Below are 26,827 nucleotides of genomic sequence, written 5' to 3'. Positions count from 1 at the left end.
AGCCCCGGGATAAGATGCTGCAGCTCCGCGGGGTCACCGCCCGAGCCCCCCGCACGCCCTGTCCCACCTGCGGGGTCAGCGTTTATGGTGCGTCCCTCGCCACAGCGAGATGGGTGGCGAGGAAGCACCATCTCTGCTCCTCCTCCTCGCCCCCGGCGTTTCCTCGCCGATCCCCGGGTCGGTGGCACCGAAGCCCTCCCGGCCGGACCTGTTGCCCCCCGCCTCCATCCCCTCGCCCGGCCGCGCACACAAAGGCCGCCGCCCAGCCCGGCTCTCCCACCGCCAGCACCGGGGGCTCCCCCATCTCCTCTACCGGCCCTGACGGAGCCCGCCGGGGATGCTCCCCCGGATCCGCGCGGCCGCGGGGCGGGTGGAGGGGGGGACACGGGGACACTCGGACACAGACGCGGCTGTGGCGCAGCTGCGCCCGGCCGCCCAGCCCCGGCCCCGCCACGCGCGGGCCAGGACGTTTCTCCTCGATGGCCGCTCGCCCCTCACGCCCTCACGCTCTCCGTGCCGCCCTCACTCACCGCGGCCGCACCGAGCGCGTCCCGGCGCGGACCGAGCGCGGCGGCCGCCGACGCGCACAGAACCCACAGCGCCTCCCCCGCCCACCGCCTGCTCCCTCCGAATATACCGTGCCGGCGCTGAGCGACATCCCTCCTAACCAATCAGCGCCCGCCGGCACATAGCAACACGCCGCGGATTGGCTGTCGCCGGCCGCAGCCCATTTTTGCCCAGCCATTCAGAGAGCGGCGCTGGCGCGGTGCTCCCGCCCCGCCCCTCGCGCACCGGCGGTCCCGCACGCAGAGGCTGCGGCGGCGGCAGCCAATGGGAGCGCGGCTCGCGCGGCCGCACAACAAACGCGGCGCGAGCTCTTAAAGGCGCCGCGCCCTCCCGCGGGGATGCGCGCAGGATGCGCGGGGACTGCGCGGCCCCGGGGGTGCCGGGTTTCAGGGTCACGGCGCAGGGAAAAGGGGCGGCTCTGTTCACTTTCCAATGGCTGTGCGGTGTTTCCGCCTTTCCCCGCAGAGGTAATTAGCGCGCGCTAATGAACGGCGGTAATTAGCGGTGGCTGGGGCGCGGGGTCGGCCCCGGGGGTGCGGGAGCAGCGGGCAGAGCAGAGACACAAAATGCACCAGTGCTAACCCCAAATCCACCGATATTAACCCTAAAATCCACCAGCATCACCCCTCCAAATCCACCAATATTACCCCCAAAATTCCAAGTAACTAACCCCAAAATTCACCAATATTAACCCCAAAATGCGGCAGTGCTAACCCCCCAAATCCACCATTAACACCTCCAAATTCACCAATATTAACACCCAAAATCCACCAATACCAACCCAGCTTCCCCAACATGCCACAGGGCTAATTGCAAACATGAGGATATTCCATATTTCTCCCAACAATCTCCATCCCAGCCCCTGCCATGGATTTTTCCAGAAGAGATCTTGGTTTTGTACCCCAACAATTGCAGATGTGCTCCCACCCCCAGCAAACCCCAATTAAATGCTATCCCCTCAAAGCTCTGTAATTAACACTTCAGCACGCAGCAGCTCAGGACGAGGTCATTTGAAGGCTTCTCCCTGCACGTTTTTATTTCCTAATAACAATAATTCAGTGTATAAAGTACAGGTTTAATAATCCCAGAATAGTTTGGGGTTGAAGCAACCTTAAAGTCCATCCCATTCCACCCCTGACTTGGGCAAGAACTCTCCCCACGATCCCAGGTTGCTCCAACCAGGCCTTGGACATTTCCAATATTAAATATATTTAATTAATATTTTCTATCTGTCCATTTCTCGCCATCTATGGATAAAAGTTCTACATCAGGGCTGAAATATATTTGCTTTATGAGATTATTCTTGTTCTAACACTCTCCTGCTTAAACAAATCCATAATGGTATTTTACTGCAGAATTCCTTAATCGGTAATAAGAGCAATATTCTGGTTCAAATGTTAAATACATGGACTAATAAAGCACTATTTCCATTAATTGTGATATTTTTTGAGGGTAAAATAATATCCTACCTTGTGCTATAAATTATCTTCCTTCCACACAAGCCAAACCCACCCCTCCTGATGACATTACTGAACCAGCTGGGTGAGGAATTCCACAGATTTTTAATACTAAATGACATTTTTCCACCCCTTGTGCACTCGTGGTACAATTTAAACATCTGCTAACGAAGATTCAAACACCAGGGTAGTTAGCAGCTATTAAATACACCCAATAAAGAGGAAAATTGCCTTTCTTTTTTAAATTTGTGTTATCTTTAGACAGCTGCAAGAGGAGCCTGCTTTGAAGGCTTACTTTAAGCTTCTTCTTTTCTTAGATAACCTCTTGCCTTAGCAAAGAGCAAACAGCAGATTTTCAGCCTCTTTCCCCAGTGCTAAAAGCTCTGTGTTTAACAGAGCTAGACAAGGTTATCAGCAGGAAGTGGTTACAGAATTTACTTGAACTTTAAATCACCCAGAAACCACAAGAAACCATCAGCAAAACAAATTTACATCATTAAGAGGCTGCTGCACAGCAGTGAAATTATTTTTTTTCCCCACCACCTGTGCAGAACTTTCAGTTTGTTAATAAAAATACATTATTTAAAAGGCGAACATCAAGATTATATTTTAAAATATATATATAAAAAAAAGGTTCTATTGTAGTAAGATTGATTTAGGGTGGTGACTAATTTGAATTATATTGCTTTAAGTTCAGCATCACCATGGAAATCTGGGGATTCATACAGCTTTGAAGTTGATGAAAAATATCACCCTAAAAAAGCCCAAAATTTCTTTATGTTCTAACCTCCATGATCTACAACAATTGGAAGGTTTTTAGGGATAAGAGTGTTTTATCAGCAGCATTTCACTCAGTTCTTCAAAATAAAATGCTGGTTGGGTTAAATGCTATTTATTAAAGCTTCAAGTCCCATTTTTACATTTCATTATGGGTAACAGAGTGTTGTTGCAAACTTTTCAAGCACAGCTTGAGCACCACCATGAAAACTTTTACTGGGCTGAGCTTTAGAGAAATCTATTAAAAAAAAAAATCTGAATTTTGGCTCTACAATAATTACAACTTAGCTTTCAACTGAACAGCTAACCAAGATTTTTAATTTCACTATTTGCAAACAGTATTTTTTGGAGCCTGAGCAGCACAGCCACTGTTTTTCCCTGTTCAGTATCTGATATCAGTTGAAACCTTAATTATCATTTAAACAAGAAAAGCCCAACTGATCAAGCATCACTGCCTGGGGGAAACTTTTGCCATGGCAATACTGAGAGGGGAGAAAATGCCAGATCACCCACTGAGGTATTGCCTCAACATCTTGGGAATTAAGTGTGTGTTAAAAGCTGATAAAAATCTCAGTTTCTTGGCATTCCTGAATTTTATTTGCAGCAGGTGTTAATGGCCTCATAATCAAGATACTTCCCCTGCTATTGCTTCCCCTGCTATATTTTTTCTCTATTTATAAAATGAGAATATTTTAAATTTTTTAGACACGTGAGGAAGCATCCTTTAAATGTTTCCATCGTTAACAGAAGTATTTTTTTCCCCCAATTTCCCTATTTTTGGTCCAACAAAAAACCATCCAGCATCTCCCAGTGCTTGATCCTGCCCCAAAAATCACCAAGCCATGACTATGCAGCTGTAAAACCACCCTACAGCTGATCCCTCATTTCCCTTTCCATAGCAATAATCCAGATTTTAGAATTAGGAACTCCCCTTTCCATAAATCCAGCTTAATAAACCCATGGTAAAACCTCCGAATGTGGGACTGAAGGAGCATCATCTGCTTTTAATGCAGCTCTGCACTGCGGGTTCCCCATCCCGCCGGGCTCCGGGAATGGCTGTGTGGATGGATCCTATGGAAATCCATCGGGAACGTGCGGGCTGTGGCGGCCTCCCGCGGCAGGAGGGAGCAAGGACCGGACATTAATATTTATTTCCTACAAAAATTCATCCCTTCTTCACGGACACGGGGAATTTACAGGGCAAACCAATTAAAAAAAATAAATATATATACCCTGATATTTTTTTTTAATAATCAGCACCTCGAGCTTTCTTGCTTTGGATAAAATAAATTGTTCACTGTTTGAACTGTGTATTTATGCCAGGTGACACCACATTTCCATGTTAAAAGACTCTGTAATGCACTCCAATTCCTTATTCTGGTTTACCAAACATTTGGGATGTGTTTTAAGGAATCAAACAGCATCCAGAGCCATCTGGAGAATCTTCTCATCATGCTGGAAAAATCCTTTAAGTTACTAAGTATTGTAACATGCAAACCCCCAACTTCACCTCTTACCTAAATATTAACCCTCAAGGCTTTAAAATTACACTTGACCTTAAAACCTAATATTTAATGTAATTTAATAGCAATCCAGTAGGAAAGCTGGAAATTTTTCCTCTAGGACTAGAGGAAATGTTATCCTGCTGATCATCAGAAAGGACAAACTTGCTGCAGGTGGAATTTCTGTGAACACAAACCAATGACACTGTAAACCCATAAATCACTCTCAGAAATTAGGTTTTTAGGGAAAGAAGTCACACCTAATGAGTATTCAGTTTTAGATCTTTTATGAGTAAAGATGTTTTAATGTGTCACATTTCAAAAGCATCCAATCTTTCTTCACATGAAAAGAAAAATCACTGCATAGCTTTGGAGCTAGAGAGGTCCACGAGACTTTCTGCAAATTAAAAGTGCATGAAATACATGCAGTCATCCTTCATACATAAAACAGCTTGAAACAGGGTTGAGAACACAGTGTTAAAACAATATTTAGAGTTAAAAGTACCTGAAAAGAATCTCTCCTCAGAGAGAGGGAGATTAACTGAACATCCTCCTGGACAGCTGTGCACATTCTCAACAAAAGCTTTTCTGTACAAGTGGTTTAAAAATCACACAGTGAGTTCTGGAATATTCAAAAACAAGGATTGGATACAACAAATGTTTTACAGTTACCCCAGTACCAGGGTATTTTGTTACAAACAGTTATCATGGCCTAAGCCCTGTGCACTGGTGCTGGGATTCCTCCATGGAATATTGTCTGGCTCATGAGATTAAACCTGAGCTCTTGTGCTAAAGCCCAAACAGGTGAATGAATAAATCCAGCAGCTTTTCCAGAACTGGACCCTTTCCCTCCCAATCAAATTTCAGATATTGAGTAGCAGATTTATCCAAGAGAGGTCAATGTATAAACAGCACAGTCAGAAGCTCCATCAGATGTAAGAATACTGGTCTGACAAAAATGTGGTTGAAAAATGTGTTGAGAATTTTAGAAGGCAAAAATTTCCATCTCTACTTGTCATGGGGTATTTATTCGATAAAAATAAATTAAAATTAAATATAAAACACTCATTTAAGTATCTGTTTTTTCATTCAATACAGAATAATGGAAAATTGTTTATTTATTGAGTATGAGGGAAACTTGAGACAAAATAAATCAGAGATCAAAACTGGTATTTTAAAACTTAGCTCTTCCTAACCTATACAAAAAGTTTGAATATGTTTTTGATAGTATTCTCTAAAATTGTAATGATATTTGCATCTTAATATTGGTGCATGTTTTAGAAATTCAATAGCAATAAAATTGAATTTAAAAAACCCACATTGCATAAAAACTATCTGGAGCTACAAACTGGTAATAAACCCAGAATAGGACAGAAAGGTGGAATTTTAATTTACTGAGCTGCATGTGGAACATCATCCATAACTATTCTGTGACTTGTAAAAAGCAGGCAGAGCTGTGACTTGACTGATTATTAGCACTTATGTGACCAGACAGAACTGGTCTGAAAGGGAAACAGAAAGCTTAGTATCTAATAAATAATTTCATCCTTTTCCCCCCATGAACAGTTAGGAAGTTACATTTTCCTCTCTTCCATTCAATAAGCAACAAGGCTGATTAAATTAGGAGGAAATTGAATCTGCAGTCATCTTCACCAGGCAGATATTCAAAAGGACAACATTAACTCATCTGCCCCCATCAGCACATGTTCACTTGAATCCTAAATGCAGCAGTTTTTTTCCATTTCATCCAGACCTATTCCTCAGAAAGGAACTGTGGTGCAGAAACAAACACTCTCCATGCAGATGGATTTGGCATTCTCACAGCCCCCTGACAGGCAGTGGAACACTAAAGATGTTCCACAATCATAGCTATGGCACAGCAGCCAGGGAGGGTGAAACAAGAACCCTCCCAAATCTGAGCTAACAAGGGGAAAAAAATGACTTAAAAAACAGTTTTTAGCACAGTGGGTGCTCCTTTCAGTAAAAACACATCTGGCTACTGTGTTTCTTGTTAAGATGTATGATTTTCACACAAAGTTCCATCAAGAAATGGACACTGCTGGACCAAAACTCTTGCTTAGAGGGAGCATCTGATGATTCAGTGACTGAGCTCTATACATTGGGTGTAATTAAGCCACAGTAATCAAACCCCTGAACTCCCAGCCGTGACATGAGCACACCAAGGCACACAGGCACTGCAGGCTCCAACCTGTTTGAAACATGGGTAACTCCTGCTCACAAGGACACAAAAGCATGGGAAGCTTCCAGAGATACCTTCCTGCCTAAGCCCATTCCATCATACCTGGGGTTTCCTGGCTTTTGCCAGTTATTTCCATGTCCATGCACATAAATATGATGGATACTGAATGTATTTTTGTGGAGAGAAAAGACTGAAGTCTACATAGATTGACACTTCCTCCCTTTATAAATACACATTAAAATCTGCTTTGGGCGAATTCATTTAATAGGAACGTTTTCATTTGTCCCTGAAACTCCAGACCAAACTTAAATCTTCTTTGGTCCCTCACCCTAAAAAACAACTTCCCGTTCATCAAGAAGCACAAATGTGCAAAAGACTTTTAGGACATTGTGAAAAGGCTATTTCAAAGTGAGTGTAATCTGTAACAAGTGCGATTTTCCATCCTGGAAATCCAACTACTGCCATGACAGGCAGGCCAGGGCCAAACCTGGACTCTGCAATGAAACTCAGTGTCAAAGCCAGATCCTGATTTAAATCCTGTGTTTAGACCCAAAGTCACAGTGCTGACATCGCCTCAGAGAGGGTCTAAATCCAGTTCCAACTCAAGTTCAACATTCTTGTCAGTGAGAATAATGGACTAAATCTATACTGAATTAATTCTGGCTATGAAGTGACCACCTTCACTGAGTACACTACCTGGCCAGCCACAGAGTCTGCTTTGCTATTTCTCCTGTGCCTGTTTTTCTTGCTCTAGAAGTTATCTGAAATCTAAAAGCAACACAAGAAATGCAAACACACAGGCTACACTTTCAGAAATTCTTCAGTTTCTGCTCACTACAATATAACTGGAATAACTGACATGTCTTGACAGCTGCTTAGGAACACTTGTGACAGGTAAGATAATGCTTATTTATCTACAAGTACCTTTATCAGGCAACTCTCTTCCTAATCATCACCATTTGTGAAGTGTGCTGTTGCTAAATGAGCTATTTACAAATGTAAACTATGTAATTAAAGTTTTAAAATAAATAAACAACCTTTACATTAGGTAGTGACTTGACAACAAGGAAGCAGATCATCAGTTACATCTTTCCAACAAAAATGATCTGTGCATGCTGCCCCCAATTATTTTTTTAATGAGGAAAATCCTTGGCTCACAATCTGTTCTGGAAGGACTTTCTCGGTTTTCTTCCTTTATACTGGGTAATTATGTAAGAACTCCTTCAGTTTTGTTGGATAGTCTGTCATCACTCCAGTAGCTCCAAGATCAAATGCTCTCTTGTATTCTTGTTCTTCATTCAGTACCCAAATGTACACCTATGAAACAGGACACAACCAAGTTATTATAGGAAATACTAATTTATTGGGTTTTTTAAAGGTCACTTTTAACCTAAATTGTTTGATCTGAGAGAGATGTTGCTGCATATTTAAAATGAGAAATGATTAGACTGTGATGCTGGACTTTTTCCCTCATCTTCCAAAAGAGACATTTTAATGGTAACTCCACTGCCTGAGACTTCAGAGCCTTCTAAGAGTCAGTATTATTTTGTGAAAGCCCCACATCACATAAGCCTATAAAATCTGCAAAACTGGTTAAGTTTAAAGTGGGAGGAAAAAGCCCTAAACTCCAAGGGATTTAAATGAAAAACTCTTTTTTTTCCCCAAGTGTACAGATCTTCCTTTGCAACCAGAGCACTGCTAATATAACAGGAGCAGCTTTTGCTCAGCAACCAAACTGCAACTCATGGTCCAAGAAACACAAAGAACTTGCTGGGGGTAACAGGAACCTCTTTCAAGGCTGTATTTGTCTGGTTTGAATTCTCACTTTAGCTTTTCCCCATTGTACCTGGATGCCCCGAGCTGTGAGGTGGTCAAACAGCGCCTTCCTCATCAGCAGCCTGGGAAAGGAGAGGGAGATTAATGAACAGCTTCAACTATATATGGAATTTTCAGTGTCTGTTGATGATCTGCAATGAAGTTCCCATACAGTGTGTAGGGTTGTCCAAAAGAAATACAATTCTAGAAAACTTCCAGTTCAAGCAATTCACGTTATCAACCCTGCTGAAGATCAAATCCAGCAGAGAAATCCTTCGCTCTGCAGGTACCTTACACCATGTCTGATGAACCAACCACTTTGCTTTCAGAAGAGGTTTTATCCTTCCCACCAAAAGACATGGAATTGTCCTGGCCACTGGAGAAATTAAACTAACAGATGTCAGAGCCAGGAGACACTGCAGTCACTGAAAACCCATGACTAAACCCCCTCTGAAGCACAGATATTCTTAAAATGCAAAGTGTTCCTTGTAAGGCAAACAGTGTCTCTCCTCTGACAACATTATGAAACAGTCACATCCATGAAATTTGCATTCTGCATCTAATTGCATGTTAATTAGAAAAGCACACTTAAGGACAGAAGCTTAAACAGACACAATTGGAATAATTCCCACTGTTACTGCACCTTAGAAAGCTTCAGTGTATGGAAAATAAAAGCATAAAGCACACCTACATAAGATTTAAATCTGATTTATCCTGCACTGATGAAAAGCTGGAAGAAACTGAAAATATATAATGCATAGATATAGCAATAGCTAATCTTAGTTGCTTGAGTCAAGTGTTAATATAAAGGTAAAATATAAATAAAAATTTAATCAGGCAAAAATCTTACGTGTCAGCCAGCCAGATAATAAATTTCTGGCTTCTTGACATCTTCTCTGGTTCTTTCAGCCTGTTGAAGAAGAGGAAACCAAAAATCACCAGAGCACATATTAAAATGTTAGTTGAGATGTTCCTGCAAAAGGAACATAAAGAATTAATCTTGCTCAAATTAGAGCAGTAATTTCAGTGCTCAAGACAGTGACTTAGAATTGGGTTATACAAGAGAAATGAGCTACATTTAAGAGAAGCAGCAGAGATGAGAATTCTGCAGCATTTTGAGTGAAGAATGAGAAAGATTTCACAATCTCATATCCACCCTACTGCTGACTTGTCTCCTGGCCCTATCAGATAAATTTGTTCTCAAGAAAAGAGGAAAAAAGAGCAAGAATTAGTCCTAAGTACAGAACTGTTAGGTATTACTGTGCACAGAATTCTCCCAGGAATATCCAAAAGTGCCTAAACCAACAGAAAAGCAACCTCAGCCCAAAAAAGGAGTGCTCAGGAAGGATCAGGGTTCACCTGCTTTACACTGGTGCCAGTGCAGCACCCACTGCTGGGCTGTAACTCACTTGAGGATGATGGAAGGCATGGGAATCTCAAAGAATTCCTCCTTGAAGGGAATGAATGGCAGCAGACCAGTATAGAACAGGCCAAGGAGCAGGAGGACACGCTGGGCACAGAAGATGGTGGCAATGTCAGAGTTCTGCAGGAACCAGGAAAGAGATTCTCAGTTATCCTGGTAGATTTTGACTCTGTTGCAATTAAATTTACTCATCAATGCATGTCTGAAGTTCAGCAATTGCTCACACCTAAGATTAAGCAGCCTTATATGAAGAAATCTAACTGCTATTCAGGTAGGAAATGGGGTGTTGTCCTACACAGATAAATTGAAATATTCAACTAGACTGAACTATGAACAAGATTGATTTCACTCAGGTGCATCATCCCCTGGTCTAAGCACAACTTTAATTTAATTCTAAACTGTAAAATTCCTCAGCACAAAAAGGAGGAGAATTAGAGCTGTGAAACAACAGCTTTATACTGATGCAACTGTGTCCACTAGTGGCCACATCCATTATTTTTGTGCAAAGAAACAGACAATCAGCAATCCTTAGAAAAATTGCTTTTTATCAGATGAATGATGTGCAAAACAGCCTTTAAGAACTCCTGGCAAAAAACTGTAATGCCCTAAATTTCATAAAACAAGAATAAAACATGACTAAGCTTAATTCTTCAAGTATTTTATGGCAGGGTAGAGGGGTGTCAACTGTGCTTCTCTTATTTTAGCAGTACAGCAGGCAGAACACAATCTCAGCACAGAATTTTTCACCATGAGTAGAAGCCTGGGTCAGCTGCTTAAATCTTGATTTTCAGGGTGCTTTTCTGTAGGTTTTGTCAGCACACAGTAACAAAGCTTAGCTGGACTCAGCCTTACCTCCTTGAAGCACTTGGATACAATCTCATAATTGACATTCCCCCACACGGTCAGATGTTCTCTCTTGTACTGACTCACCAGCTCTGAGACCTGCAGCACACAAAGCACAACTCTCACATGGAGTCACTGGAAATTAAGTGCAGCATTATTTAACTGAAACTCTGCTTGCTTTGGAAGTCATTATAGCAAAGAGTTCTTTACTCTTTCCCATCATAAGGTGGTTGCGATGCTTTGATGGGAAATAAAAGAGGTGTTCAGGACAACAGATTATACTTACAAAAATCCCTAAGGAATTTAGGGAACCTAAATGACAAAACAGTATTTGCTGGAAAGATTTCCCTCTGTGTTGAACACATCTGCACAATAACATCATGTTTTTATGCTGCTTTGGAGAGCAACAGTCCCTAAGCAGACGCTTCCCATGAGGTACAAACCAAGCATGTCTCCAGCAGTGCTGGAGCAGCTTCTCATCCAGATGAAGGGTCCTAAAGAGCTTTTACAGAATATCTTGCACAAGATCCCTTCTCTGTCTCCTGCATTACCTCACACAGGGAGCAGGACACAACATGTGAAGGGTGACACAGTCCAAGAACACAGATCTTGGTATCACAGACTGCCACAACTCCAAAAAACTTCTGGGATATCAGCAACATTCCCCTGCCTTCTCTCTCAGCTCAGCAGATTCTCATGTACCTTTCTGATCAACACGTTGTTGTTCATTTTGATGTCAATGTTGACAGGAGTTTCTGGGAATGCCTCAAACACCTCTTGCAGGAGAGGGATACGATTGTCTGTCCCTTCACATTGACTTTCTGGAGAAACAAGAAACTTGTCACTGCTGTGGCCACTTTTAACAAAGCACACATAAAAGCAGAAATGTCAGAGCATTTGTTACCTTAAAATGCTACTAAAAGTATAAAGTTCCAAGGATAATCACGTTTTTAAACAAAAAATGACTTTGTTCAGCTGTAATTAACTATGGCAAGCTCATTTCCATAACGAAAATGTCCTGAGCATGTTGCACATTCAGGTTTTAACTTCATGAAATTCACTCATTATTTAGCAACAGTAGGAGTGCAGGCAACGTTAAAATCCTGAAATAGCAAATACAGGCTCAGTTACCACACACCAAATGCAAGGAGATTAATGTGAAAAAGACCAAATGAGAACAAAATTTCCTTCTGAACCCCAAGTCACACCTACAGTAACTACTGCATTGGTTTCTACAGACAGAATATTTTTCTTTTGAAACTTTTGTCATGATATTGAGAGAAGCAAATGCACTTTTCTACTCCCTTTGCCAAAGCAGGAAACTGCCATGCTACAAAATGGAAAACTGAAACAGCAAGAGCCAAAAATCTTACCTTTCTGAAAGGTGACATCTAACTTGCAGAGATAACGTGGAAGTTCCTTAAAAACAAAGAGGAATGGAACATCAATTCAAATACAGGAATATAATCATGACCCTCCTCCAAAAAGACAAAAAAAAAAATCATAGTTCATAAGCCATTTATCTTCTCATCCAAAAAGTGGATTTAGTAGCACCACTTTCAGTATTAATTGAACTATTTGACAAATCTATTTCTTAGATCTGTGTCACCTGTAGTTGAATAAGGCAAAACATTCCCACATGTCTGGAGAACTCTGAAAATTCCACTGGTGGGGGAGGGGGGGGATTAATCTCCCAGTTTTCCCACTAAAATCTGTCCACACCAGGAAGAGCTTTTGTCACTCTGCCATTAATCAGTGTGACAAAACATCCCATTTCCAGAGCCATTCACCCAACCTGATACTGGAGGAGTAAATCACCCTCTGGAATGTACCAGGTGTGATCTTCTGACTGCACATGGAGTTTAGTGAGGGTGGTTTAGTTTAGGAGTGGTTTTTTGTTTGGGTTTTTTATTGAGATGAATCCTTCCCTTTGGTGTTGAGCACCAGGCACATACAGAGCCCCCTGCCTACCCCAGAAATGCATTTTTCAACATTTTCTCCTCAACTCACCGAGTATTTGAGGTCAGATATGTTGACATCAACTCCTGTTGATCTCTTCAGGTTCTCATCATGGGACACAACCACTTGCTCATCTTTTGTTAGGTGACAATCCAGCTCCAACATGTCCGTCCCCAAATTAACCGCGCTGCAAGGAAAGGCTGCCTTGAACCACTCGAGTGCTTTGTGCAGCTCCAAAGCAAACACATTCCATAAACTAATCCCATTGGAAGGACTTTTGCTCCTTTGGTGCAAGGAATCCTCACAATCCTGCTGCAAAGCAAGGAGCAAACAGGAATCCTCAAAATCTCTGCTGCAGTGGGAAGCTGATGCAAGAATAAACAGCTCTTGAAGCAGAGATGGGAATTTTGGCTCTGTCTCCCATGGGAATTAGGAAGCTCACCTGTGGATTGCAGCCTGCCACCCCAGGATTGAGAAACCTGCTCCTAAAGGATTGATTCAGGATTTGGAGTGGGGTGTTTATGAGCAGCAGCACATCTGCCCACAGGAAGAAGTGAGGTTTTGAAAACAGAAATTGAACTTGTGGTTAGAAACAACAAATGACAGGGGTGTGAAAGCTGGTTGGTTTTTTGTTTTGTTTTTTTTTTTTACTTTATTTACATTAATCAGGAAAGGCTGGATCAGGAAATTAGCAGTGGGACTTACAGGCTTTTGGCTGTTTTATTGGGTAGCAAGACAACCTTAAACTATTACTTTAATGAAAAAGTTTTAATTTAAATTAAAAAGGAAATAAACCACTAAACATCCAGTCATATTTTTCAAAGCAAAATAGCTATTCCTGTTCCAACCCACTGCTTTGAAAGGCTCTAATCCAACCCCAAATCCACTCCTCCATATTAGTTTGGTTCATAGGTGTAAGGAAAGCAGAAAGTAATAATGATATTGATGAAAATTAAGTGCAAGAAACCTCACACCAGAACAAAAAACCCCAAAACTTTACTGCAAAGGGCAGTGAATTGCTCATTTAACTAAAAAACAGGTCACTCCAGCAGACAGATAAAAGTCTGAACTCTTGCTTCAAAACCTTTTTATCCACCTCTGAGCAAACCTACACCACCTCTGAGTTGTGCCTACCTGAGACCCAAACCTCTGTAAATTCTGTAAAAGCCTTTTCCTCATGGGCTTTACTGGCTGCTGAAAACAGCCCATGAACATCCACAAACACAGTAACAAACCAAAAAAAAAAATAAAAATAATCAGAACATGCTCCCCAAAGTGTTCAACACAATTTCTGGTCCAGCTGGGATAATGATGAAGGAGGCCTGACAAATTAAAGCCAATTTGCGAGCTGTTTGCCAGTGCTGCTAATTAAGAATTAGGAGAGGAACAAAATCCTGTTACATATGGAAGAATCACAGGCTGTACTGGGTGATTTTTTCCATCCTGAGGGAAAGCAACTCCAAATCTGCTGCAGGAGAAATTTTGCCAAATTTGTAGATGTTCCCATGTTTTATCATTTCACCAGCAGATTTTATTAGCAATATTTCTTGCTTAAGAAAGTCAGGGCTGATGCTGCATGGAAAGGAGAGAACAACAACTTTCCTTGTTAACAAATTTGAGACTTTGCCAGGCCCTTACAAGCAGCTCACTGCTAAATAAGCTTCCTCAAGTGCTGAGCTTTCCCAGCTGGAAATCAGTTGGTTCTGTCAAATTCACACTGCTCCAGAGAAGGCTCCAGATTCAGAACATCACTGTGGATTCAGATCCAACTGCTCCAGAAGTCAAACTGTGAGGTAGGCTCACATTTGCAAATTAGGGTGAGAGTGCTCTTGCTTAAAATCTATTATTTTATAATCTAAAACCACCACTGAAGCATTTAAATATGGTAGAACAAAATTATAGCCCACCCCCCATCTATTATGCATTTTACCTAACAAAACAAAATTGCCTATGGTACAAAAACTCATCCTTTCCTTCCAGAATATTTGTAACTTAAGCAGTACAGAAACTGAAATTACCAATTAAGGCCTCCTCCCCCTGTACACACATTCTCTTCTGGATCCAACTACAGCAACAGCCAAATATTCTTGCTTGTGCAAACCTGCAGGAACAGCTCCTACAGACACACCCTGTTTGGCCTCACACAGAATCTGATGGATTATAAATTGATCAGCTCTTATCAGCTGTTTGAGCCAATCCTGACCATTTTTCACCAGCCAGACTACTGGTTTTCTACCTCTTTCATTTTGCTGCTTTACTTGGGAAGATGGGAATGAGCAAATGGGACGGATGAAGCCTTTACCCCTTCCCAAAAGGAGCCAGAAGAATTTCCACTCCTAACAGGAGGTAATAGCTCTGCTTCCTGCAGAGGTACCCTGGCTCTCTTTACTCAGATGAACTTTGCTATTGGCAGCTGTGGTGAGTTCAAAAACTGGACCTCAATGGATTTTTGTCCACTACAGCTGTAAAATAATTAAAATGGGCAGAAGAGAGTCAGAAAAACATTATCACAAAATGTATTACTCCCAGCACAGTCCTTACTCTAAGTATTATTGCTTATTTCTGGGAATAAAATAAAAATAGATTATGGAGTAACTTCCACTGCAAGAGCCCTTTATGTACAGAATGAGTATGATATGAAATTAGAACTAAGAAGTGGTTAAAAAGAAAGAAGCACTTTCAGAAAGTCTGGTAGCAGACTTGAAAAAAGGCAGGCCAGCAGGAAAAAAAAAACCAAAAAGCCACACAAAACTACGCTGAGCTTCCATGGAGATAGAAAATAGTGCAGTACTTTCTTTTATTTGGTTGGGAAAGCTGGCACCCCTCAAGGCTGCAGGGAAACAGCAAACTGAGGAGGCTTCTTAGCACAAAGCAAATTAAAAAACCCCCAAACAAAACAAAGAGGAGCCCACATAATGTGGTCCCTTCTCAGCAGCAGCTGGAGTTTTAGATATGCTTCTTCTTCAAATGCCTTTGAGAGCCTCGTTAAAATTCACTACTTAAATGCTGGAGGCTTAAAAGGCTTTCTGGTCCCAACCCCATTTTAAACCCCTGAGTAAGAGGCTTTCACACATTGCGTGACTGCAGAGTGTGAGGGCAGGAAAAAAAAACCAAACAGCAGCATTTTCTGCTTTATAGTGACAAATAAATGAATAGATAATTTATTAAAATTAATAGATTAATAGGTAATCACCATTAAGCACAGTATTGTTTGCTGTTTTACTGGCTAGCACAGCTCAGGCCTCAGGGTTTATTTCCATTTGTTACCGTGCACAGACCATAATTTGTGGTATCCCAACTCCTTCTGGTGAAACTGGAGTGGATGTCTGGCAATCCATAGAGATGACTTTCAGAAACAGGACATTGTAATCCCAAAGAACTGATGAAGTCCCACCTCCCTCGATTGCTTCACTCACTAAAGACACTGAGAATACCTAAATGAGGTTTTCTCATCCTTTTGTACTCACTGGTGAAAGGCTGCCATTGTGTTCTCCAGGTTTTCTCCAGCACCTACAGAAATAACAAAAATAAAACTTACACAAAATCCTTTTCCTCCCCTCAATCCCACTGAAAATCTAATTAAAAAATAACAGGTTTAAAAATATATGTATTTTGAGAAATGAGGATGAAGCTCAAGGTAGAAATCTTTGTTGTCACCAACCTACTGGAGATACACCTTCTCCAGGTAAAATGATTTTAAAAAAGAACTTATCTTGGATTTGTGTAACACTTTGAATATTCAAACCAAAGTGCTTATTTTACCAGAGGTATTTAGCTAGGGCAATAAGCCTCACAGGCAAAGCCACATGCAAAAATCTATTTGAGAGTTGGTGGGAAGTGTAACAAGAGAAAAGAAACAACAAAAAGCTATGAATTAAAGCACTCAAGACATTCTAAAGCTGACACTCCCTAAATGTATAACCCAGCTGATGCTCAAATAGGTGACAACCTCTTTTTTCAGAGAAAGGATATTTCCCAAACAGCACAGATCTGTCAATAAAGGTTTGTGCTGCTGGAGAAGGGAGGTCTCACACACAAGGAATGAAACACACAACAATTTCAGTTAAGAAATGAAAGGACAAGCAAACTTAATTCTCTTTCAGGCAGGACTAAACTTTGCAACACCCAAGCCAGCATTCTCTGCATAAAAATCTTTGCAAATGAGTCTGATTAGGGACTGGAAAAGGTTGTGCCTTCTCTCCACCTCAGAAAATAGGAAATATAGATTGAAAAACAAAACCTCAGGAAGATACACGTGCTGATGAAGACATCTATGCAAATTTTAACTGCACTTTGACAGTAATGAATGATAGACTTTGTAAACAGCAATTATAAGAGCTCCAATTAAGGCCTTGCCTATTAACAAGGCCTCACCAGGATATACTTACCTCAACCTGTGTTCAGTTACTTAATTAAAGCAATGCACAATCACCAATTTAAAATTGTTGTTCTCGGGTAGGTTTACAAAATGGCAGACTTAACTTAAAATCATAGTGACAAAAATCTGCAGGGTTTAATATAAAACAATATGGTGAGTCCACAGCAGCTTCTGTGATCAGACACACACCAATATTTTATGGGATTTGACTGTAGAACTGTGAATTAGTTGAGTGGCAAAAGTGAACCAAGGGACAAAGGAGAGCACAAAAACCTCATGGTATCTATCTGGTGATTGCCTAACAAATGGGAAACCCCTGCACAAGACCTGGCTGATTAGTTACAAATTAACTGCAATAATAACTGAGGTTTTTAGATACCTTATCAGCTGTGGTAATCCAGCCCATACATCCTGAAGCTAGAGGGAAGGGCAAAAACACCCGAGTCAAGTCTTCAATTTGTGAACAAGGCATGAGTATCCTAACATTCCTGGGCAGAAAGTTCCAAAAATAAAACTTTTAAGTGGCTGATCTGACAAATCACATGGCAGGGAGGTGGTCAAGGGCCAGGGATGGCGACATATCGGGGGTAGTGGGTCAAATGCCTCACTTGTAGCATTTTGGGGGAAATGAGGAACCAAGTTGAGAGATCAGCTGAAAAAGGAATTCTAAATCAGCAACCACACGCAGAAAAGGGAACTACAGAAGTTGTTTGACCCAAGTAATTTTCTCCCCTGAAAAGTGAGAAGGCTGGGCTGACCAAAGGGCTTCTGACACTTCCTCAAACACACCCCCAGCTTCATGGGCTCATGTGCTGCTGCACTCCCTACGAGGAACTGACCTTCTCCAGCCAAAATGGCACATCCAGACATTAAGAGGGAACATTCCCACTCTGCAAGCACCACCATGAACAAGAGGGAGCCAACACCAAGCACTGGCTCAAGGAGATAACCCTCAGAAGATTTTGGGGCCAGCAAGTCAAGGGAGGCGATTGTTCCCCTCTGTTCAGCACTGGTGAAACCACACCTGGAACACCACATCCAGTTCTGGGCTCCAAAGCACAAGACTGACATGGACCTACCAGAGTAAGTCCATGGAAGGGCTGCAAAAATTAAGGGATGAGAGATTCTCATGTACAGTGAGAGGCTGAAGGTGCTGGAATTATTTTGTCTGAAGAGCAGAGGCTGGGGAGGATCCTACAGATGTAAATACCAGATGAGAGGAAGTAAAGAAGACTGAGCCAAATTCTCCTTGGTGGTACCCAGGGAAAGGACAAGAAGAATAGGAACAAATTTAAACACCGGGAATTCAGATGATAAATGTAAGTAAAAATAAAATTTTTTTATTGTAAGAGTGATCAAACTTTGGAACAGGTTTCCTGCAGAGGTTGTGGAGACTCCATCTCTGGATGTATTCAAACCCTAACTGGACGAGGTTCTGGTTAACCTGCTCTAGTCACATGAGCTCTCCAGAGATCCCTTCCAATCTGAATTACTCTGTGCAAAAATCATCATGCTACCCTCTGTCAGAGACCCTGCAATCCAGGACTGCTGGCATCAACAGAGAACTCCAACACAGAATATCAAGACTCAGTAATTGCTCTCAGAAATGACCAATTTTAAAATTATGCTGAAGTGAAGAAATAATTCAGGGATGATTCTACAAAATGAGGTGGATAATTCTTGAACGAGAAAGCAAGCAAAATCAGACTTAAAAACTTAGTAGAAGGTTTCATCTCAGAGAGGAAAAAGCCAAGCAAGCATTACCTTGATCTCCCAAGCTGAGTAATGCAATAGGTAACCTGACACTGAGTCTGAAGCTACAGCATGACTAAAGCTCAAGAACTCAAGTCCCGCAGGAATTTATGTTACAAGGTAAACACCAAGGAGAGTAAAGCAAGAGTGATCTTCAGCCTCAGATGAGCAAAAAGCTGCAACGTTCAGGGCTGCCCTCCTCACTCAGGTGGCTTTCACAGGAACAACTCACAGACTGTGCACTTTGAATGCCTGAGGAATAATCCTCCCTTAAGTGAGGCTTTCCTGCTGTTCCGATGGAGCTTAGAGCAACTGGCCCAAGCACTCGCATTCGAGGCTTAGAGCTGTGTATCTTAACTAAGGTCCTTGCAAAGGAGTGAGAACAGATTAAGGGGATCATACCAAGTTCCAACAAAGTCGCCTGTAAGTTTTTAACAGGTTACAAATAAAAAGCCAAACAAACCAGGAAGCCATTAAAATTAAGAACCTTTTCTTTTGCTGAAGAAAAAACAAAAATATCAAGCAACAGATAATATAGATATTCTACATCAGAAGCTACATTTTATGCTATACGTAAAGCTACAGTAATAAAGAAACTTAAACTATCAAATAAACTTAATGAAAGAAGTACCAGGAATAAAATCATTAAGAGATCAGCTCAAATTTTTGTAGTTTCATAATTCAAGGCAGCGGCATTTGTTAAGGACCACGGGCTAAAACTGTGATCAAGCACAAACTGGCACTTTGTATGATATTGAAAACTGTTTAAACTCAGCACCAGACATCTCTCACGCAGAATATCGGAAAATATTTACTAGCAAACTACTATTTTCAAAAATTAAGTGAGGCAGCAGTAAAAAGCACAGAACTGATCTCTACAGAACAGAAAGACACGTCTTTCTGTGCATTTTTTTCCCTCACAGTGCTTTAGAATAGGTAGAAGTAACTTAAAAACCTCTTTTAGCTATTTTAGACAGAATCAACATGCTTGACTCTCAAATAGGATGGGTTTTACCAGGGCACTGAGCCATTCACTGTATGCCTGCAACACGAGGGGAGCAAGAACAGAGTCACAGCAAATTCTGTTTCCCCTGAAAGCAGAAAGCAAAGCAAACAGGCGGTCAGAGGCAAGAAAACTGATCTCTTGTACCTGATCTAAGCAACAGCCAGACGCCCCTCTGGTTGGGGAGAGAAATACCAGGATACAGAGCCATTAGAAGAAAAAAATATAGACGTGTTTGAGAGGGAAAACATCAGGCCACACACACACCAAAAAACAAAAACAAAAAACCGAAAAACTGATTTTCGGCTGGCGCGGTTGGACTTCGGAGATTAATTCCGCGCTGAACCGAGGCACTGGTCAGCAGGTGGCACCTAAAATTAGGCTGCGGGAGGAAGGTTTAAAGGGAGCCCGCTGCAAGCCACGGACACCGCGCAGCCCCCTCACGACTCTCCCGTGTCCGGGGGGACAGAGCAGCGCCCCGGGGTCGTGAGGGAGCATCGCCCGGGGGCCGCGGAGCCCTGAGCGCCGAAAGCCGGGCGGGGGACCGTCCCTCAGGAATGGCAGAAAGCAGAAAGTCTCCCGCATCTCCTCCCCTCATCCCCGCGCCCCCGACTCACCGCCGCGATGCGAAATGTGCCGGCAGCGAAAGCGCTGCCGCTTGGGCCGGTGGAGCAGCCCCGGGCACTTGAGGAGGAGCGCAGAGGTGAGGACGTATCCACCCAGCGTGGAGAGTAGGTAGAGCGTGGCCGACATCCTGCACCTGTCACCGGCTGCCCCGTCCCGTCCTGCCGCGGTCCGTGCCCCTGTCCCAGCCCCGGCCAGGCGGAACCGCTGCGGGACGCGGAGGCTCCGAGGCAGCAGCGGCTCTGAGGGAGCGGAGGCTCTGCGCCCGCGCAGCCGCCCCGGCGCCGGGAGGAGCGCAGTGCGCAGGCGCGGCGGCCCCGCGCCCTTCCCTCCCTTCCCGCCTGGCCGTGAGGGGCTGCTCGCAGCCGCCGCTGCTTCACAATCGCTGTAGGGGTAATTGCCAATTACACGCTTTAATTCCCCAAGGCGCCGTCCCGGCACCCCTGCTCGCAGGTGGAGGGATGTGTTTTCCACACCCCCGCCCAGTGCCCGCCTCATGGGCGGGGCTGGTGCGGTCAAAAACCACTTCGAAGATGCTGTGGGGTAATTCTCAATTACACGTTTTTATTTTTCACCTGGCTGTCCCGGCTCTCTCCTCACAGGTGGAAGAATGTGCTTCCCCCACCCAGCCCCTCAGAGAAGTCATAGTCCAAATGGGAGGGATGCGCTTTCCCCACACAGCCCCTCAGAGGTGATAAAATCATGGAACAGTTAGATTGCATCTTTAGACATCATCTAGTCCAGCCCCTTATGTCGTATTTCAAACAGGAGGGATGAATTTTTCACACCCAATCCCTCATAGATAATATATTCCAAAGGAAGGGATGTCTTTTCTCCATCCAGTCCCCTCATGATGTCATAGACCCTGAGAGATCACAGAATGCTTGGAAAGGATCTTTAAAAACCTTCTAATCCAATCCCTAATGCTGCATTTCAAACAAAGAGCTGTGTTTTCCCCATCCAGCCCCTCAGAGATGTATGCTGAGCAGAAACCAGGTCTCAGCTCCAGTCATGCAGTTTAATTACTGTACTATAGCAAACTGGCAAATTAAATTTTGTGTGCATTCTAATTAGAAACAAATATTCTAGAAATTAAATTAGGTCTCAGCATACAGCCAGTCATTAATACATCCTACCTCAGCTAAAAGTTGATTTACTGTGGCTGATTTTTTGACACTGAGAGTTACTTGATACAGGTGAGCAGTTTCCAGCTTCGTTATTAATACACAACACAACTGCAGTATCTTTTTCTTTTTTTTTTTAAGACAGAATGATTTCTCCCATCATCACATTAAAAGCACCATTTACATACAAATAGCTTGTCCAGAAAAAGAAAATATTTTGCTCAATCACTGCCTCAATATGACAAAGTAAACTCTTCATTTCTTGCAGTGCTAATTTTTGAAAATTCCTAAATAGGTATGTAAAAAGACAGGAGGGGGAAAAGCACTGTCATCAAAACATCCAGTAATACAGGATCAGCACTTTATGAAAACCAGCTTTTATTTTTTACATATGAAAATTTACATGTCTCAGCTCTCTTTTCCTGCTTTGATATCAACTTTATTTCCAATCTGACAGCATTCCAGTGAAATACAGTGGGGGCTTCACACAATTGCAGTGACAACTGTTGGGGAACCAAAACCCATGAACTGGATTGAAGACAGCGATTTTAAACTAAAACATTCACCCAAAACCATTCTTATTGTGTAATTGCTTTCAGTATTCCTCGGAGAACTTTGTAGCTCATTAACTGCTGGCTCTCTTTGGGAGGGAAGCAGGGTCCCCGTTCTGTCACGTAGGCGTAGGGAAACCTCAGCACCCAGAGTCCATCAGAGGGAAGGGTGATTTCCTGCTTCTCAGGGTAAAATATAGGACAGGGTGGTGGCCCTGGTTGAACCTAAAACCAAAAGAAAACTTGAGTAGTCAATCAAACATCATTACTACCTTATAAAATAATAAAATGCAAATGGAGTTTTTTCAAATGTGTGCTAAAAGAAAAAAGGAAGAAATGGTGAAGAATTCTCCAATTAAGAAAACTAACATTTTTTTTCAGCTCCTAAATTCAAATGGTAACTAATAATAATTGAGCAATGAGTCTGCATGGAGCTGCTTTTCTCCATGACATTTAAAATGACAGTCATTCTTAAAGAGTTATTGTTAGCTTTTTTTTTTTTTTTTTAAATAAAAGCCATTATTACAGCAGGGAATGCCAATAACTCACCCTCGATAAAATATTTTTGTAAACTTACTTTATACAAAGTATAAATTGGGCACATTGAAGTTTAAGAAATCCAAAGCGCTTATGTAACAGATACTTTTGGAAATGACTCTCCTGGCTGGAGCTGGTTTGAGTTGGAGTTTCTTGACACCCTTCTGCTGTCACCCTTGTTAATTAATGTTTCCACAACCACTCCTGCCTCTGCTGTTCCTAGATTCCCTCCTGCACTTCCTACCTGAGGCGTTAAGGTGATCTGCAGAGGAGCATCAGGAACCACCACGAAGAGCCTCATGAACTGGGCGTAGTGGGGCTTGAGGCCCCGTCCCTGCGTCGAGGACAGGATGTACAGGGGCATGTCGGAATTGAGGGCTTTGAGAGCAGATTCCTTCGGCCCTCCTCCCATCACCTTCATCACCTTATCAGGCCCTGAGCACATGAACCTCCTCCCACGGGCATCTTCATATTCAAACCCTACGAAAGCTCGAGCGATGTCGTCCCTCCGCCGGCCTCTTCCCATCACCACCGCGCTTCTTTTCCCAGGAACAGCTTTGTTGGGTGCAGGCCAAGAATTGGTGTCTAAGTCTCCTTCATCTTCAGTTCTCGTCCTGATGACAATGTCCCAAGGCATTAAATAGTTTGTTCCTGGGATAAAGCCCTGTTGATCTAAGCCTGTGTGGAAGTTATAAGCCTTAGCAGGCCCCAGCTTGACCAGTGACCAACTGGAAAATTTGGGCAGAAGGCCTTTGGGGCAATTGGAATGGAGCATCCCAGGGAGGTACTCAACAGTGGACGCCTGGCGATCTACCAGGCTCGGCCTCTTCTCACTCTTGGAGTCCCCACTCTGCCCATGGCTTTCTGTGTTGTCCCCTCCACCCTGGGCATCGGGTGGGTAAGTGCCCAGGCTGCCTGTGGACTGGCCCAGGCTCAGAGCTAAGCTCAGGCCTGTGCTCTCTCCCTGAGTCTGAGGTTCTTTCTCTTTAAGTTTCTCAATCTCGCCTTCCAGAGGGGCAGGTGATGACTCGTCCCGAGCAGGTGCTGGGTCAGGTGTGCTTGGCTGAAATATGGGGAAGTTGATGTGCTCCAGTTTTCCACAGCACTTCTCTTCCAGCAGCTGCGAGAAAGAAAATGTGGTTTAATATCTACCCTGAGATGAGGGAGCTCAGAGTCGCAACATTCAGCAGCTACAATTAAGATTCAAGAGGTTTGCACCACATGAGAACCAAAGCAGCAATGGGAACACAGCCCACAGACCTGATTATTTAAAATTCACATGAACCAACACATTCAAAGTGTAAACAGGTGCATTAACAGCTGCTCTTGTGTGTGTGCACTGGTAAAGACTGGAACTGCCCATACTGGTCAGCCCATTTCTGGCTGAAATGTCTCCCCCAATCAAAGAGTTAGTAAGTTTAAGAGGAAACTTGTGGTCACTTCAGAATACAGACTCTGCAGATAAAACAAAAGCACAGCTTGAAGCACCAACAGACCTAACAGTTACCTGGTAAAAGTCATAATTAGCTGCTTTGATATCAAAGGGGTCCTCCCGAGGAGCTTGTTTCCTTCCACAGTTACAGGCACCAGTGGAACGAGCCCGGCTGTTGTGGTACAGAATTGGAGGATTTCTGTCTGCTTCTGGCTTTTCCCCTAAGAGCAAAATCAATCAAACCTTGGGCAAATTGCTCACCATTCGAACTTTTCTTTATTCCCTTCATCCATTTCTCCCTCCCTGCTATACACATATGCACAATGATTTGCCACCAGTTTGTCAAGCAACTCCTCCCTTTCCCACTTTAAATAACTCAAAGTTCCAGTGGAGGTCATACCACTAAACCAAATCTTATTTGTTTTTACAATCTCTTCCTGAAGGCTCCAAGTTCTTTTGCCCACAATAAACGTGCAGAAGTCAGTTTTGACTCCCTGATCAACCAGGTTATTTAAAACAAAGGGGGATGCTTATGCTTTTTAGAGAACTTTTCTCTTACACTCCTCTTGTTAGAAGGACTCCAGTGTAATTGCTTTTAATTAGTAAGACAGAATCAGAGTTACTACTAAAATCAGAAAATCAGAGTAACTACAAAAATCGGAGTTACTACTAACAATGGACTGGCTCCTAAACATTACTCAACATAAAAGAAACCTGCACAGCTACTCTGCTATGATCCCACTGTAGAGATGATCACAGAATCAATTAGGGTGGAAAAGAAGTCTGAGATCATCGAGTCCAACCTTTGCCTGGTCACCACCTTGTTAATTAGAGCAATTAGTTAATTAGCACAATTAGAGCACCGAATGCCATATCCAGTCGTTGAACAAGACGCTTTAAAGCTGCCAATTTTCATCTTCCACAACATTTCAGAGTCGGTGCTTTCAGCCTAAGACATTTTAAAGCAGACACAAAACTAAAGCATGAAACCAAAGCACGAGTGCACATCTCTACCTGCTTTGGGGAGCAGATGGAACTTGTGCACGCAGTGCTGGTCAGTCAAGCTCCGCTCCTCGCAGAGCTGGTGCCCGTTGCTCCAGAACTTGTAGCAGTCCTCGTTGAGCTGCATGGCGTATTTGTGGAAGGCTGGGCCTCGGGCGTGCTGGCTGTACACACGCAGGGCTTGGGCCAGCTGGTTCTTGTGCACTGTCATGGTGTAATTGTGGGGCAGGTTGGACTGGTAGGCGCTGTGGGCCATGGGCAGAGCCTTCTGGCAACGGTTTTCGGAGAACTTGGTGTCGATGTCTAAGTAGCCTTCCAAAACTTTGATGCTGCTCATGATCTTTGAGCTCAGCTCACCACAGGTCGGGTCATCGTCTTTGCCCTCGATGGTCACTTCGTAGAGTTTTAGAGCTGCAGCCACCCACTTCTGGTAGGTCGGGAGCTCAAAGTGAGAGGGCTGAGGGTTCCTCCCAACACTGTCTTCAAAGCCCTTCTTGCTGAGCACCAGCTCCACGTGCTGCCACAAGAACTCCTTGAGGGTGCAGTCCACGAGCTGCCCAGAGGAACTGGAGCTGGAGCTGCTACTCTCTGCGTGGAAGGAGAGCTGCTGCCGGCCGTGCCTCATCATCTGATACCTCCTGGGTCCTGACAGGGTGGGAGCCAGCAGTGAGTCAGTCTCTCTCATGGTGCAGTTGCTCCTGAGCTGGTCGAGAAGCATGGCCACGGGATCGTCTCCGTCCTGAGGCCCACCAGCCACGATGTACACAAAAGCCTGGTTGGCGGGCACGGTGAACAGGCAGTTGATGCTCTGGTTGGTCAGCACCCGGCTCTTGCGGAAGATGCGATAGATCTGATCCTCCAGAGCGTGCTGCAGCCTCCTCTTGGGGGAATGCTTCTTGGGGGGTGGCTTTTCCAGGTGACCACAGGGGTCCTGGCCCCTGCTTGGCAGCGGATCCACCTTCAGAGCCCCGTTGAGCTGGAAGAGGAAGAGGAGGCGTGGAGGGCATGGCCTGCAGTTGAGCTTCCACTCCTTGCCGACCGGGCAGTCCTTGATGGCAGCCTTCAGGGAGGGCAGCACCTTCTGCCGCAGCCCGTCCAGCGCCCTGAACACGCGGTCGTAGGTGATATCGAAGGAGCAGGTGGGATGCACCAGCAGCAGGATGTGGCACACGGAGAAGAGGTAGAGGAGGCTCAGGCAGTGCAGCTTCTCCTGGTGCTTCCAGAACTCGTGCGCCTCGGCGTGGGGCAGCGGGGCCGGGCCTCCGGAGGGGTGGCCGGGCCCGGCCTCCCTGTTCTCGGCCGCCGCCAGGTCCCCGCAGGCGCGCAGCAGCTGCGGCGTGTCGCAGATGGAGGTGAGCACCAGGTACAGCACGCGGCTCTCCTGGCTGTAGTACGCCTGCAGCTGGTTGTAGTCCTTTGTGGCCGGGTCCCCATCCTGTCCCGCGGCGCCATCCGCCAGCTCGGGATCCTCCTCCGGGAACAGCGGGAACACCTGCCGGTCGCACACGGTGCTCACCAGGGCCTCCTTCTCGGAGCAGAGCTGCAGCGCGGTTTTGCCGAAGATGCCCACCACGCACACCTCCTCCTCGCCGCCCGCCGCGCCGCCCGCCTCGGCCGCCAGCAGCAGCTCCCGCAGGCTCATGGGCCCCACGGCCGTGCCCATGGCCCCGGGCGGCCCGGCCCCGGGCAGCGGCATCGCCCGGCCCCGCTCCCGGCCCCGCTCCCGGCCGGAAGCGGCGGAGCCCCGGCCCCGGCCCCGCGCATGAGCGGCCCCGCCCCGGAGGGCGCGGCACGGGGAGCGGGCACTGCGGGACCGGACCGCGGGCACCGCGGGCACCTCTGCTCCCCCACGCCCCGAGGCTCGGGTCTGCATCCCGTGAG

The 26,827-nt window shown here is 44.4% G+C and overlaps 3 protein-coding genes across 8 annotated transcripts in view; all 3 read right to left on the bottom strand.

Annotated features, from left to right (window-relative positions):
- The window catches only part of YPEL2 (yippee like 2), a 32,966-nt gene extending 32,333 nt beyond the window's left edge, over positions 1 to 633 (bottom strand). Inside the window, exon 1 of one of the 5 annotated variants that reach the window (XM_015646766.2) lies at positions 531 to 633. Coding sequence is in view for 4 of the 5 variants with exons in the window: in XM_033518831.1 (XP_033374722.1) it covers positions 68 to 131 (64 nt within the window). In the remaining variant the exon portion in view is untranslated. Of the gene's footprint in view, positions 1 to 67; positions 490 to 530 lie in introns of those variants that run through there. The other 4 variants (XM_033518831.1, XM_033518832.1, XM_033518833.1 and 1 more) reach the window with 4 other exon arrangements.
- A 3,940-nt stretch (positions 634 to 4,573) lies between these two features.
- On the bottom strand, positions 4,574 to 20,580 carry GDPD1 (glycerophosphodiester phosphodiesterase domain containing 1). Of its 2 annotated transcripts, XM_015646941.3 has the most exons (10): positions 20,294 to 20,579; positions 16,011 to 16,053; positions 12,595 to 12,730; positions 11,958 to 12,003; positions 11,287 to 11,405; positions 10,594 to 10,683; positions 9,728 to 9,861; positions 9,169 to 9,228; positions 8,350 to 8,401; positions 4,574 to 7,820 (listed from the first exon to the last, which is right to left on the bottom strand). In XM_015646941.3, the coding sequence occupies exons 1-10, from the start codon at positions 20,427 to 20,429 to the stop codon at positions 7,698 to 7,700; spliced, it is 939 nt and encodes a 312-aa protein (XP_015502427.1). In that variant the 5' UTR covers positions 20,430 to 20,579; the 3' UTR covers positions 4,574 to 7,697. The 2 variants fall into 2 exon arrangements, with proteins under 2 accessions (XP_015502427.1, XP_033374783.1); XM_033518892.1 differs by lacking the exon at positions 9,169 to 9,228 and having other exon boundaries at positions 20,294 to 20,580.
- A 1,191-nt stretch (positions 20,581 to 21,771) lies between these two features.
- SMG8 (SMG8 nonsense mediated mRNA decay factor) lies at positions 21,772 to 26,640 on the bottom strand. Its single transcript, XM_015647042.3, has 4 exons — positions 24,959 to 26,640; positions 24,020 to 24,165; positions 22,757 to 23,632; positions 21,772 to 22,200 (listed from the first exon to the last, which is right to left on the bottom strand). Exons 1-4 carry the CDS (start codon positions 26,607 to 26,609, stop codon positions 22,003 to 22,005), a joined length of 2,871 nt encoding a protein of 956 aa, XP_015502528.1. The 5' UTR covers positions 26,610 to 26,640; the 3' UTR covers positions 21,772 to 22,002.
- Between the last annotated feature and the right edge of the window lie 187 nt (positions 26,641 to 26,827).

The sequence above is a fragment of the Parus major genome, chromosome 19 (genome assembly GCF_001522545.3).
Source record: "Parus major isolate Abel chromosome 19, Parus_major1.1, whole genome shotgun sequence".
NCBI lineage: Eukaryota > Metazoa > Chordata > Aves > Passeriformes > Paridae > Parus > Parus major.
Note: the sequence above shows the minus strand (reverse complement) of the source record. Positions and strands in the feature narration are given on the sequence as shown.

Bases quoted from the DNA above. Each gene is read 5' to 3' on its own strand.
- GDPD1 (XM_015646941.3), bottom strand. From the start codon at position 20,429: ATGTCGGCCACGCTCTACCTACTCTCCACGCTGGGTGGATACGTCCTC. The intron at 10,684-11,286 runs GTACATGAGAAT...TGTGTGCTGCAG, and splicing joins ACAACGTGTTGATCAGAAAG to GTCTCAGAGCTGGTGAGTCA. The intron at 9,862-10,593 runs GTAAGGCTGAGT...TGGTTCCTGCAG, and splicing joins TATCCAAGTGCTTCAAGGAG to AACTCTGACATTGCCACCAT.
- SMG8 (XM_015647042.3), bottom strand. From the start codon at position 26,609: ATGGGCACGGCCGTGGGGCCCATGAGCCTGCGGGAGCTGCTGCTGGCG. The intron at 24,166-24,958 runs GTAGAGATGTGC...TTTTGCTCTTAG, and splicing joins CCATCTGCTCCCCAAAGCAG to GGGAAAAGCCAGAAGCAGAC. The intron at 23,633-24,019 runs GTAACTGTTAGG...TCTTTCTCGCAG, and splicing joins CTAATTATGACTTTTACCAG to CTGCTGGAAGAGAAGTGCTG.